Raw genomic sequence first — 15,138 nt, 5'->3', positions numbered from 1 at the left:
AGTCAGCAGTTTGCGCAGAGCGGACCGGAGCTGCGGTCGGGACCGGTCTGAATCCGGGCAGGAGCCGGTGGCCAGAAGTACAGAGGCCAAGCAGAGATAAGCAGGTGGAGGGGGCTCATTTTCCTGTCCCCGCTTCTGTGGCTCCCACGGCTTCCGTGGCTCCTGCAGCTCTCTCGCTTCTCTGCACAGAGCGCTGAGTTGAGCTGGGGGAGCTAAACCAAGCGTGTGAGTCGGTGATTGGAACCCCTCCCTCTCTCACTCTCTTCATTTCCCCAGCTGTAGGCAGCAGGCAGCAATCCACGCTGAAATCACAGCTGAAACAATTCCGACAACCCTAATTGAAGGGCATCTAGATGCCTCTACTGTCTTTCACTGCCCTGAGGACCAGACGACCGGCAGTTGACGTGCCTTTGATCTGCCGTGAGAGAAACGGCCAGCGTACCTTGAACTCCCTGGCCTCTTGCTGCTCCCGGGAGAGGGAGAGGACCACCGACCCGCAGCGATGACGCCACCCCTGCCGTGAGGGAAACGGCATTGGTGCACTACACCTCCCAGGGTGCTTCACTCAGCGCAGGCCGACAACGTCATCGGAGGGCACCACAGGCCCTCATAGGCGGCGCTGCTCTTCCACGCCCGTCCATGCCCGTCAGAGACCGGATGAGGCTGGGCTGGGCCAGAAATCTAACTTCCACATTTTGGGACCTGATAATAAGGTACTGTGGATCTTGTGCCCAGTCCATCAAATCACTGGCATTGTTTTCCCTTTGTATAAGGCTGGTGTTCTGAGTGCTTTTTATTGACACTGTATAGAGGACTTGAAAGATCTGTATGAGCACAGGATTCCTTGCCTTGGATAGCGCTAACTTGTTTTATATTATTTGCCATCTATGTAATTAGAATAGTCTTTTGAGCCTGATAGTGTGTGTAATATCTTATATACTCTCCCTGTTCTAAATTCAACCCTAACCCACAGGAGAGTTTAACTTAAAGAACTCTGCACGATGGGGAAACGGGCATGCGTAGAAAAGAAACAGATGTTAGCCCCACCCAAACCAATGTCTAGTAAACCCACTTCCATAGACAGAATCCTGGAAAAAGCTCTGGGAGTAGTAGCTACTGAAATTGAGAGGACGGAGAGACGTTTATCTTTGACTCCAAATATAAAGTAAAGTAAAGTCCACATTTGTAAAGCGCACAATCACCCGTAAGGGTCTCTAGGCGCTGGGGGCCGTCGGGAAGATTAAGCGAGCTATTGCCCAGAGTCACATGGTGCTGGGCTGACCTGCCGCCGGAGCTGGGGATCGAACCGTGATCCCCAGATTCCAGCGTCAGTCGCCCTGGCCGCGGCGCCACACCTCTCCCCATAGATATAGCATCTCCTGAACTCAGCCCCCCTCAACCAACAGGGCCCCCAGTATCTGAACCCCCCAGTGACCAACCCCTGTTCATTGAATCGACTAGCCCAGAACAACCATTACGCCAACACAATAGGGAAGGAAATGTAAATCCAAACCCAATCCCAAGGCGAAAGTTACAACGAGAAGGAAAAAGCCGATAGGCAGAACCACTGATAATGAAACCCTTGGGGGGGAGATCTTAGATAAGAGTTTAGATCCCTCAAGTGACCAGCCCACGTGGGTCACAAAGCTGGTGGTCGATTTACAGATTCAAATGAGGGTTATTGTAAAGGATGAACTACGACTCCTCCAAGATAGAATTAACGGGTTGGCCACTATCTTCAATGACTGGGTTAGAACAAGGGGGGCAACTGATAGAATTCCTGGCTCAGACTCAAGGATTATTCCCCAGCCCTCCACTAGCAATATCTTGGCTACCCACACCCAACTACTACTGAGCAAGCTCCACTTCCAAAACCCAATGGGGGAAGTCTAGCATTGGAGGCAAATAGAGGTAATGGAGCAGGATCATCTCAGGGCAACGTTAGCCCAAAAACTCTCTTGCCTATATCAAGGGGGAAAACAGGAGAACTAAAATCAAAAAATGGGCAGGCAGGGGGTGACGTGCTTACAAACCTAGAAGAGACCAATCACTTTTCTCCTCCCCAGTCATTAACTTACCCCCTGCATCAACCCTATTTGTACTCATCCTTGCAGGCACTCCCCAACTTAAAAGGGGATACTCCGAATCCCATCAAGAGCTAAAAAAGAAATGCATCCATTGGCTGGTAAATCTCACTCCCTTAAGCTATGAATTTGTGGACGAGATTTTAACCACTCGTAGGGTGGGTTGGATTGGCAGACGGCGCAAGGACATACATGGCGACTGCATAATAATTAATTTTAGAAATACACAGGTGACCCAAAGAGTTTTAGTTGGAGAGGACGGGAGGGACAAGGGTGGAATCTTATTACTTCCCTTAGACTATTTGTATCCCCCCACTTGGCCCCCCCATGTTCCACGGCATCAAGAGCTGCAATGGAGATCTGCACACCCTAATGGCGCGCTCCCTCGCCCAATCCACCATTGGCAAAAGCAACTTAGTTTTAATATTGCGACTGGAAATAGGTTTAGGTGCCTTGGTGGAGTAGATTGACTAAATGAAAACTACCCCACAGTTAAGGCACCAATTAGTATTCCACAATTAGAAAACCAGACACAGGCTGTTGCCATGGTTATTAGCCATCCAGGGGGTGAGGATTCAACCGGTGAGAGCATGAGCGGCTCCCCTGGTTGTACCCACCCATGTGGTGGCGCGCCGCAGAGCGACACCGCTAGGGAGCGCCCGCATGGAGGACTAAACCCTGGGGAGGCTAGTGGATTGCCTAAATCTTTCCTCCAACTTCCCACTTTGCCCCGCCAGAAAGAGAGCCCTCCCACTTGTCATATATCAAGGGTCTTAGCATGGAACATTGCTGGTCTGAAGAACAAGATAGATGACCCAGATTGGGATTCATTCACTAGTAAATTTGAGATTTGCATGTTCCCGGAAACATGGGCAAGAAGAGAGGTCCTAAAGCCGGGTTTTGCTATTTTTAATATACCCACATTATCTGGGGGTAAAGGGAGACCATCTGGAGGCCTAAGTACATGGGTAGGAGTTCACTGAGGTTGTATGGCTAAGCAGATAGACACAGGTGCTAAAGATATATTGTGTGTCATATTCCAGTTCCCATCTAAGATTTCTGTAGCTCTCATTAATGTCTATTCCAGACCCTCACCCCTGGGTCAAGAGTCAGCCACAATGGACGTATTAACTGTATTTCTAGGCTCCATTGCTGCCAGTCACATGGTAATACTAGGAGGGGACTTTAACTGTCATTTTGAGCCTCTAGAGGGAATTCTCCCGGATATCCTTTTTATGAAGAGCTTCTGGGGTGTTGTCAATTCTGACAGCTCTGGACCCAAGACATCGGTAGACCCGAACTTGGACAAAGATATTTGGCGGGAACACTTCCAATCCCTCTATTCCAAGGAAGCCATGCTGCCAGGTGTGTCACCAGCGGGACGTCATTCGGGGGATGTCTCTTCTTCGTACCTAGAGTCTATCGATCACCCCCCTGAAAGCGGCCCAGCATTAGTATAAGCTTAGACGAAATTAAGGGAGCCCTTATGAAAATAGCCCCAGGTAAAGCCCAGGCCTGGACAAGATCCCGGGGGACCTATTCTGCAGCGAGCCAGCTCTCTGGGTCCCATACTTTTGGGTTTTATTCAATGCTATATTGCAGGGTATGGGGATCCCGTCCAGCTGGCTTGGGGCAGAAATAATCCCAATCTTTAAAAAAGGCTCTCCACTCCTGCCAACCAACTACAGGCCTATTAGCCTGATTGATATTAATCAAAAAATCTTTGCGTGCATTCTGCTGCTCAGGATACAAAACTGGATGGAAGAACAGGTGATTCTGTCCCCTTTGCAGACCGGCTTCAGGGAAAAATTATCTACCCTGGGCCAAGTACTCAGATTACAGCTGTTGTACTGGAAAACCGTCTGTCTGGTGGGCGGCAGTCTTTTCCTAGTATTTGTGGACCTGAGGTCAGCTTTTGACTTGGTCCCAAGGGCAAAACTGTGGTCAGTTCTAAATGAGCTGCGGGTTCCAGAATATTTAACCCATCTCATTAAACGCCTACATGAGGACAACTTTGCGCAAATTAGGTTTGGCAGGGATGGCGAGCTAACTTCTCCCATTCCGAATAAACGTTATTGCCGACAGGGCGGTGTCCTTGCTCCCACTCTTTTTAGTTTATTCATTAATGGCTTAATAGACTCACTATTGGCTGAAAAAGACTTAGATGCACCTAGGCTAGCCTCTTGACAGATCCCGGCAATGATGTTTGCCAATGATACGTTATTGATATCTAAATCGCCTATGGGGTTACAGAGGATTCTTAATAAATTTGAAGTTTTTTGCAGAGAAAGAGGCTTAGAAATTAATCTGCAGATTATAAAATTTATGGCGTTCAATAGTCCCAAGAGTACACGTCCTAATCCCCTTTTATATGGCAAACCTCTCGAAAGAGTTTCTTCTTTCGCTTATCTGGGGATCACCATTACAGATAAAATGGACTGGGAGGAACATATTAATAAATTATCCCTAAAACTGTCTCAATCATCAGGTGGGATTATGAAGGTCTTTCGCAAGTCCACTCTGAGACCAATTAGCCCAGCCATTGAAATCTACAAGGTGCAAGCTCGGGGAGGTGCTTTATATGGGGCTGAATTATGGGGCCATTCAGGTCCCAAGAACCTACCACAGGTAGAGACCAACTTTTTAAGACACTTGTTGAATCTCCAACAGAGTACCCCGCTAACCCCACTCCGATTAGATTTGGGGCTTATGGCAATCACAGATTTACTAAATCTTAAGCCCTTAATGTACTGGCGTCGTGTGTGGGTAACCCCAGAACTCTCTTCTTATAGAGAGAAACTTTTAAAAGTAATGAATCTGCGGTGGACTGCTAATCTGCTGTGGTTAGCATACATTAAACATACGCTCACCAGTATGGGGCTAAGGGAACTCTGGGCAGACCCTGAGCTTGCCTGCTCCTCAATTTCTAGAAAGCAATTGAAGACCCTTTTTGAGGAGCATAATCTGGCACAGCTTCATAGCTGTCCCGAATAGCCAAGTTAACCACAGTATTCCTAGAGATAAAAGATAGGTCTTTATTTGAGCAGGCCCTAGATATTATTAAACCAGCTGCCGCTAGAAAACTTTACCCCCAGTTTAGGTATGGGGTGTTGCCACTCCGTTGCTTCACCCACAAATAGAAGGGTTTTGAAGTTTCGAATTGCCCGGCATGCGATTGCCCGGATGAGACCGTATTTCATGTGTTCTTCAGCTGCCCTGACCACTGTAAAGCAAGAAAACTTTGGCTGGTGCAGATTTGTAGGAACCGTGAAACTAGACACTGTTCGGAGGCATTTAGGATCCTCAAGTATGATACAAGTATCCTATTGTCTTTTCAGTCACAGGTTTTTTATTTTCTATGTGGTGGTCCCATAGCCCCCATAACAGAAATGTAATTACTTCACTTTTCCGCAAGTTGGGTAGTCCACTCTCCCATGGTTACTTAATGATGGTCTTAAATTTATAGTCTTGCTATGCTGATTTCACAAAAACTTGTTTTCTCACTGTTTGAGGAACTATGAATCAATCAGTTTTTTTCCACAATCATCGTAAAAACTCCATGTGTAGAAGTAACCTTTAGCACGGTGCAATCCCAATGGGAGGACTATGTTAATCTTTGCATGACAAGATGTGGTCATCTTTTTATGAATTTTTTATAATTGACATATTTATTTATTTACTATCCGCACTATGCACTTTCCATTGATGAATTTTTGTTTACAGTCCAGTCCATTCCCCTACGATACGATCAGTTGTCCCGTATTATCAGGCTCATGAATTTCTGTATTTCTATTCTTTCCTGATCTTGTACATATTGATACACATTTTTATCCTCATTTACACAAAAATATGTAATTTTATTATGAGGCTATATTATATTCTCATTCTACTACGCTTTTTTTTAAAAAATTCACTTGTATGTATTTTGATTGTACTTTTGAGGTCATATTGACCGAAATTAAGTTTATGATGATGATGATGGAACTGAATGTGCATCAAAACTAGGGCACAGTGGTGTAGCAATAGTGGGGCGGGGTTCCCTCACCACTGGATGGGCACTGGCAGTAAAATATAACATCACAATCAAAAATGCATAAAAGATACAAACATACAATAAAAAGATCCATGACAGGCAATCAAATACATGATAAAGAAGCATTTGCAATGCAATAGGTCTCGCATTTGCGAACGTTTAAGCTATTGGCATTGTTAATGACAATGCTTTTTTTATCTGTTTTGAAACCAACATATAAATAAATGGCATTATCATTTACAATGCCAATAGCTCAAACTATTGCAAATGCCAGACCTATTGCATTGCAAATGCTTGTTCTAAATTGGCTTGGTAATTTTAGGGTGCTTTTTTACTTTAACATGCTTTGTACTCTTTGAACTTAACACACATTTCTATGTGGAACTGCCTGCAGATTCTGCAACTGTTACAAGGGGCTGACAGCTTTTCTCTTAGAACTCCACTGAAACCTAACAAGGATATGTTTATTAAGCTGGTAAAGGTGCCCTTTCAAACACTAATAATCCACTTTCTGACATTCCCCTTATATGTACATAGCTGTTTATACGTCCCTGTTCAGGCCAGTAACCACACTTATCGCATGGCTATACATTCATTACATAATTTTGAACAGTAAGTACTCCATGTTCCGGTAATGAGAAAACATATTTGGTTGAGCACGTTGTTGAGTTTCTGTTCACGCAGCTTGAAAATATTTGAAAGCCCCACGTCATTGCAGGTGCTGTAAAATGTTTTGGTATTAGTTTTGGCAGCCTAAACACATCCTAAAATTAGAACAGTACTTTGACAGTCTAATGTTAATTATGTTTGCAGGGTCAATGGAACCAAGATTTCACATGGGGGTTCCTTAGTCCGGGATATTGTATTAAACTGCGTATTGCTCAGTAGTTTCCTGAGCTTTCCCCATCTTTATTTAAGAACATTCTCAATAAGAATGAAATCCTACCCAAGGCCAAATACAACAAGCTACTTAGAATTTAGAGGGGGGAGGAATGTTCCCTGTTCCTTGTCCTGACACTGCTATGTCCTCACGCTCACGGACACAGGGCTCATCACTACTCTAGAGACACTGCCCACCATCAGAAGCATTGACTAGCCCCACGAGGACTTGAATGAACACTACATTACCTCCTAGAGCACTGCCCTAGTCTCTTCCTCCAACCACATCCCTCTCTCCCATAACACCCAACCCCGTCACCAGCTTACCTGGCCCGCACAGACAACTGTAGTGGTAGGGGTTGCAGCAGGTCACTGTCCTGTCCGAGTCCTTCATGCTTGTTGCTGTGCCCCCATCCAGCCCCCACGGAGATCACAGATGTTTCTCCTTTGTCGGTGTAAGAGGTGTCCCCTGTCCAACTCCCAGGAGTCTCGATGGGGATGACCGGGCCGTTTGTATTATGGTCACAGAGCGTTGATGCGCTACTCTTACATTGATTGGGGCGCAATAAATCAACTGCAGTGTCCGGGTTTATGGAGGGGCGGTTCTGCTCAGGCAGTGGGATTCTCAGTACACTCAGGTGAAATGTATGTAGTCCCAACCCCTGCTGCTGGTGGAACTTCATGTTATCGTTAGCCCTTGACCAGGCCCCAGCCCAGCCACCGGCAAGTTGTTTTGAGAAGAGAAGGAGCTACTGTTAGCCACCCCACTCATGAGGAGAGGTGTTTTTCACTTTCTGTTTCTTATTAACTCATTCCCGACTCACTCGGCGGGGTGAGGTCACATGACACCTCTACACCCACCCACCCTGGACGACTGCGCCCCCTGAATAATTAGAACCCCTGTTGTCATCCCTACAATATTACCCAACTGAGCAGCACTCTATCAATCTGTGCAAGACATTACACCTCCTCCAGCCCAAAACCACGTTAATGTTCTGTGTTTATCATTGAGCATACAGTCCTGACCCTAGCAGCACACTATCAAATACCCAATTGATCGCGCCTCTTCCGAATGGCTGGAATCATAAGGACAGTCATGGCTGCAGCGTCCGCTCTGTGCCATTGATCTGTGACTCTTGCTTCTGCTGCTGAGAATATCCCGTGAGCGAGCCAATAGCATGTTTTCCAGCAGCAACTGCTGATAGTCAATACTATTAGCGGGTGTAGCGCAGCATGTAGTATGGCGGTATTGTTTTAGCAAAAGCATGCCATGCTCGTGTTTAGGGAGACGAGTACTTGTGCACTGCTTGGGGGCAGCTGATGCGTGTGTGTGTTTGTTGGCGCAGTTACGTCATGCAGCTTGCTTGCGTGGACGGAAGGGGGGCAGGAGATGTGCGCAGCGCGTTCACATTTCCAGTCCGACCTGCGCATGCCTATCTCCTGTCTCCCTTGGGAGGCAAGTCAGCGACAATAGATCTCGCTGGCGACAGCGCTTTCGCGCTGCGTCACCAGGCGAGACCTAAAAAAAAACAGTCTCCAAGAATAATTAATCTCAATATTATAAAGGCACACGAATAATAAAAATTCAAAGTAAAAAAATAAAACTGATAAAATCTTGGGCGCAAAAACCAGTACACATCATTGAAATAGTGGTAGAGGCATGCAATAGCTCCAGATGTATTTCACTGTTTTCTTCTTCAGCGGATAGTAACATTAAAACAAGCAAATTCATTGGGTAACATTTCCAAAAAGATAAAAGCGGGTCTAGCCTGAGCGAACTGTCTCCCTTTCAGTAGAAGAAAGACAGCACAAAGTGAAAAGTATCCTGATCAGAGAAATTGTAACAGATACATGGCTCTAAGGGCCAGATGTATGAAGATACCATTTTGCGATTTCCAAATTGCGAATCACAAGCATTGCCAATAAGAAAATCGTAAAAACAGCAGTATGAAAGTGTGTTGAACACTTTCAGCGATTCCTAGGGGTCGCAGCTGACCTACCTCATGAATATTAAGGAAGTAGGTAAAAATTTGCAACCCCGTAGGAATCGCTAAAATCATGTGGATGGTGCCCTGCTGGAGTCAGCAGACCACCATGTCTGTGATTACCTTTAAATAAAGCAATTATGCTTTTTAAATCCAGCCCGTTTTCCCTAATGGAAAACGGGTTGTATTTAAAAAAGGAAAATTAAAAGTTTTCTTTTAATTTTTTAAGTGCAGGCAGTGGTCCGTGGGACCACTGCCTGCTCTTAAAAAGTGCTTTTATAAACATTCACAAAGGGGAAGAGGTCAATGCGGACATCTTCCCATTTGTGAATGGGTTACCACCTACTTGAAGTAGGTGGTAAAATGCGAATGTTTTGCGACCTCATTTACAGTCATAAAACATTCATCCCTACTGATGCGATTCGGTATTAGGAAGGAACTCCCTGAACATGCCCATTCCTAATACCGAATCGCAAACCCACATTGCGATTTGGTAACAGATTACCGAATCGCAGAATTGGGTTTGATACATTTGGAAAGCCTTTTCTCCTTTCACAAAAGGTAAAAAAAGGTACATGCATCTGGCCCTAGATTATTAACTTTATTCCACTTGATAGGGTGGAATATCTAATCTGCCCGATTGTTGTGGAGGGTAGTGAGGGTGTTCTACTCGTTTTCCCGTCTTCCGGTTACGAGGGTGGAGTTAGGGGTTAACGGGCTAGTGTATTTAATCGCATGAAGTTCACGACGCGCAGCGGACGTGCGTTACCATGAGGTTGGTTTCGCGCTAGCTGCCTGATCAGTGTTATGTTTTAGAAACTGTACGATTTTAACTTTTGCTGACCACAACTGAATTGTGTACTCTATATACTGCAACTCACTATTGCCTTACCTTGTTTCTCCATCTCTTCCCCATCTACCCCGGTCCACCACGGGCTCTGCCCGATTGTTGTGGAGGGTAGTGAGGGCGTTCTCCCCGTTTCCCCCACTTCCGGTTATGAGGGTGGATCAGGGGTTAGCGGGCTAGTGTATTTAATCGCATGAAGTTCACGACGCGCAGCAAGCCCGTCTGCGCCCGTCCACGCCTGTCTCGCGCTCAGCGCCAGTCCTGCTGCTGGTTGCCCCTCCATCTCTCGGCACTGCTGGTCTAGGTCTCAGCTGTTGAAGATGAGTAACGGGGCCTGAATTGCCTCATTTTAAATGCAGGTACTGTGCTTTTACCTTGGAAGCCCCCAGAAAATGTGCCTTTACACAGGTTAATCACCCCAGGCCACCTAGTCATTCTGTGACCTTCAAGGCTGGCATGCTTAACTGTCGCTCTCTCCCCCGCCACTCCAGTGATATCTGGCTACTGCTTTCCACCAACACTTGGGATATCCTGCTTCTCACAGAGACGTGGATTAAAGACTCCTCCAATCCTGATATCAATCTGGCCATCCCCCCTGGCTACCGTCTTGTGGGAATAAATCGTGAGGGTACAAAGGTGGGTGGGGGGAATGCTGTTATTCTACTATCCCATCTAAAAATCTCTACCAGGAAAATTGCTAACATAGGCCTCATTGAAGCGATGTATTTTTCCATCCTGGATGCCTCCTCTGCCATCTTTTCAGGCGTCCTGGTCTACAATCCTCCAGGTGTTTTACCTTCCTCGCTTGCTGCTCTTTTGGCCACAATTGCAGATCTATCACTAAAGCATCCCCACTTTACTGTTCTAGGTGACTTTAATCTTCACGTAAATGTGGGTACATGCTCACGAGCTAGTAATTTTCTGGATACTATGCTCGGCCTTAACCTGACTCAGCTGATACAGGGCCCTACACACTTAGCAGGCCACACTCTTGACCTTGTATTTTCGAATCACCCTGACCTTATTACTCTACCTTCTCTACCCCTCACCTGGTCTGATCACCACCTGATCCCTCTTGAGTTGACCGTGCCACAGTCTTCTGGCTTCCCATCTAAAGTCAGGGACCACGGTAGAAAATGGCTCAAGGTTACTTGTAATGCCCTTGAACCTATTTTTACTAATCTTATAGGGCAGCCCTCCAATGATCTGAACCTAGATGTATCCAAATTCAAATCGTGTCTCTCATCCTCTATTGATCTACTTGGCCCTATGCTACCACTAACTTCTTTAAGATCTAATCCGTCTGCCCCATGGTTTTCATCGGCACTGCGTGAGGAAAGGAGTAGATGCAAAAAATTGGAACGTAATTGGCGACGGTCATATGATCCGGCCGCCAAAACTATCTATAGAACTGCCCTCAAGAACTTCCACAAACTTAAACACAATACCATGAGGGATCATTTTGCAGAGAAAATTAAGGCTGCTGAAAATTCATCAAAAACCTTATTTAATATTATCAAGGAATTTTCTAACCCGCCAGCCTTGGCCTGCCCGATTGCCCCCAGTCAGACCCTTTGTGATAGTCTTTCGGACTTCTTCCATGAGAAAATCATCAATATTTTGTCCTCATTCAATCAGAATAGGGCTCCTCCATTGCCTGACCTTAAAACCGCTCATGAGGAAACATTTGTCTCATTTAAAACCCTAACTGCGGAATATGCTCTGACCTTGTTACACCGGTGCAAATCTGGGTCTCCCCTCGACCCGGCCCCTGCACAGGTACTGGGCAGCCTTGCCCCCCTTTTGATTAATCTGCTTCTTGAGATGTGGAACTCCTCACTACTCTCTGGCCTATTTCCCTCTTTATGGAAACAGGCCATTATGATTCCAATCCTTAAAAAGGCAGATGCTGACCCGTCACTCTTCAGTAACTATCGGCCTATAACGCTCCTCCGTATGCCAGCAAAAATTCTAGAGAAAGTGGTGCAGGAGCAACTAGCCGAGTATCTGGAATCTAAACAACTCCTACATGATTCCCCGTTGGGGGTAGCCGTGCGCTTTATAAGCTTCAAAATAAATAAGATAAATAAATAAATAGAGTACGCTAAAAACCAATGCAATTGATTCAACCTAAAGCAGGTCAACATAAAGCAATCTTGAGGGTTGGCGACAGAAGTAAAGGAGAAATTATAACATGCAAGCGCGCACATTTTACAACTTCTGCACACTCCCTAGTAGCCTACACTCTACTACAAAAATGATTTTTAGACCACAATAGATCCCCCCAACTGATGTTCTCAGGGTGAGAGTACAGGTCAGGATGAGCCAGCTCCTGGCAGATAGATCTAACATAGGCCAGCCGGGTCTGGTGGCTCAGTGGACTAATGCATCAACTGCAGGGGGCCTGTGTAATACCTCATGTTCACAGGTTCAAATCCCAGCAGGTCCACTCAGCCTTTCATCCATCTGAGGTCGATAAAATAAGTACCATTGAGTTGGGTAACAATAAACATCTGTAATTCATCGCCATTACCTATGGGTGAACATGCGCTTTACAAATACACATATTATGTTAGATAGATTTGGCCTTATCCGATAGCATATAATCCCTCAAAATAATCCTATTGAGCTTCAGATCAGGATTGGACCACCATATACACTATTTCAAGTAATTGTACGACTGAATAAAGGTTTATGTATGAATGAATTACTATTTAAGGTTATTCAGCCGGCAGAGCATGAAGGGCAGCATATAAAGTTAGTTCACTAAGTTATAATTGTTTTACGTATTTCAGTAGGTTTCGTATTTTTAAAAGTTACATATTATTTCAACATCTAACTGTAATGTTACTTAACACTTTGGTTGTCAAGTGAATATCGGGATTTCTTTTAAAATATGTGAAATGAACATTAGAAAAACACTGTTCACTGCCACACATAGCATGTAAAAATTACTCTAAACAAGAAAACAACCTTTATTATCACCGTGAAACATCTTCACTGTGTTTTTATCTTACACCCCAAATTTAAACCAATGTTAAAACAAACGCACATTAAAAATGCCATGGCATTATCCATTGATGCTGATGTGCAGATCATAATATGTGATGCATTACCATTGCTGAGGGTTGCTGGCATCATGACCCACTCCAAGATTCATCTCTTGTGAGTCATGGCCCTCCCCTCCACACTCAAAATAGTAATAACCAGATTATTACAGTTTGTGCATCTATCTATCCATGTATCTATCTATCTATCTATCTATCTATCTATCTATCTATCTATCTATCTATCTATCTATCTATCTATCTATCTATCTATCTATCTATCTATCTATCTATCTATCTATCTATCTATCTATCTATCTATCTATCTATCTATCTATCTATCTATCTATCTATCTATCTATCTATCTATCTATCTATCTATCTATCCAGCCAGCCAGCTAGCTAGCTAGCTATCTAGCTATCAATCTAGCCATCTTCATATATACATATTTAATTTAAATGGGAAACTGACTACATGTATTTAACATTAGTTTAGTTGTGTTATATTATTCTAAGCCTTCATTGTTTTTTTGTGGGAGTGTGTTGCAGTGCCAGTGGTTGGCCATGTGTGCTCCTTATCTTACTCAAAGCTAGACTGGAGAACATTTGAGGCTATTTTTACACTTCAAGGTCTGTAGTAACATTAGAAGTGTAACTTGTGAATAGCTGTGGCTTTGGTCTTTTGTGGGTGTGGCAAAACCTCCTTATGTTTTCCTAAACTCTTCCCTTATAGTAATGGATATTCCCCAGTTTTCGCATAACTTTCCCTGGTTCCTCACACATTTACTACTAAAACATATTGCTACCTGTGCTGAGATCTTCCCCTCATTGGAAAGTTATCCATGCAAAAACTATAGATGGCGGAGTAGTAGGAGCAGGTCTCCGGCCATCGGTTTGAATTTAATTTTGCAGTATTGAGTAGTATTACTAGTTTATCTACTGCACAATGCAGTTTTTGAATAGAGTCCTTTGTTTATATTTATTGTTCTTTATCAATTTATTCCTAGATACCTTTTTATCTGTAGATCATTGGCATTGAAAAATGGATGCCAAGAACCAAACCAGTGCGATGAATTTTATCCTCCTGGGTCTGTCGGATCACTCAGGCCATCAGACGGTGCTCTTTATACTTTTTCTTGTAATGTACTTGGTTGGACTACTAAGCAATAGCTCCATCATGACAGCCATCACTTTTGACCCCCAACTACACACACCCATGTATTTCTTCATTGGGAACCTATCACTGGTGGACATAACTATCATGACTGTCATAGTGCCCCAGCTTCTCGTCAACAGTATCTCGCAGAAGAAGAGCATCAGCTTCTCACATTGTATCACACAGTTATACTTCTTTGTTGCCACAAGTGGCACTAACCTCCTCCTACTTGGGGCAATGGCTTATGACCGGTACGTGGCCATCTGCAAACCACTGCACTACTTAACGGTAATAGACAAGAGGGCATGTAGCCAGTTAGCAGCTGGTTCTTGGGTAGTTGGTCTCCTGAATTCTTTGCTGCACAGCATGATGACTGCCAGACTATCCTTTTGTGCATCCAACTTGATTGAAAGCTTCTTCTGCAACATTCCACCGCTTCTGAAGCTCTCCTGCTCAGACACCTCTGTGAATGAACTCTTGATTCTTACAGAGTCTCTGTTCATACTTCTAGTATCAGTCATCTCTATTGTGGTGTCCTACACCCGCATTATGATGACAATCTTCAGCATCAACTCAAGTGTGAGCAGACACAAAGCCCTGAGCACCTGCTCTTCCCATCTCATTGTTGTCAGTTTGTACTATGGGACCATCATATTCACCTTCATCCGGCCTACCTCTAGTTACTCACTTCAGAAGGACAAAGTAGTATCAGTGATGTACACCATTGTTACCCCCATGCTGAACCCTTTCATCTATAGCCTGAGAAATGACCAGATGAAACAGGCTTTGAGAAAAGCAATAGGAAGATGCCTCTACACTCACAAGTTTTAAAAGTTATTACTGAATTCAGAAAATGAATCCATGGTTGATATTTTTTTGAGTGTCTATCATATTGCGTAATACTTGTATAAATGCTTTGTACTCTGGGTGAGAAACAACATATGCACATGTAATAAATGGGGCACTTGGTGGTTAACCAGTTTAACCATAGTATTCTGTTTGCACTATGAAATCTTAGGGTCCTATTTAAAGTTTTGAGTACAGGCTCCAAAGTGGCTGGGATGGTGAAGGCACTGGCTCTTCACACTATCCCTCTGCAAATACGTG

At 44.5% G+C, this 15,138-nt stretch overlaps 1 protein-coding gene across 1 annotated transcript; it reads left to right on the top strand.

The window, feature by feature from the left end:
* The first annotated feature begins 13,917 nt into the window (after window positions 1-13,917).
* On the top strand, window positions 13,918-14,862 carry LOC144785358 (olfactory receptor 5V1-like). Its single transcript, XM_078664314.1, has one exon. It carries the CDS (start codon window positions 13,918-13,920, stop codon window positions 14,860-14,862), a length of 945 nt encoding a protein of 314 aa, XP_078520440.1.
* The last annotated feature ends 276 nt before the right edge of the window (window positions 14,863-15,138 follow it).

Source organism: Lissotriton helveticus, chromosome 10 (assembly GCF_964261635.1).
Source record: "Lissotriton helveticus chromosome 10, aLisHel1.1, whole genome shotgun sequence".
Classification (NCBI taxonomy): domain Eukaryota; kingdom Metazoa; phylum Chordata; class Amphibia; order Caudata; family Salamandridae; genus Lissotriton; species Lissotriton helveticus.
This window is presented reverse-complemented; position numbering and strand designations above follow the sequence as displayed.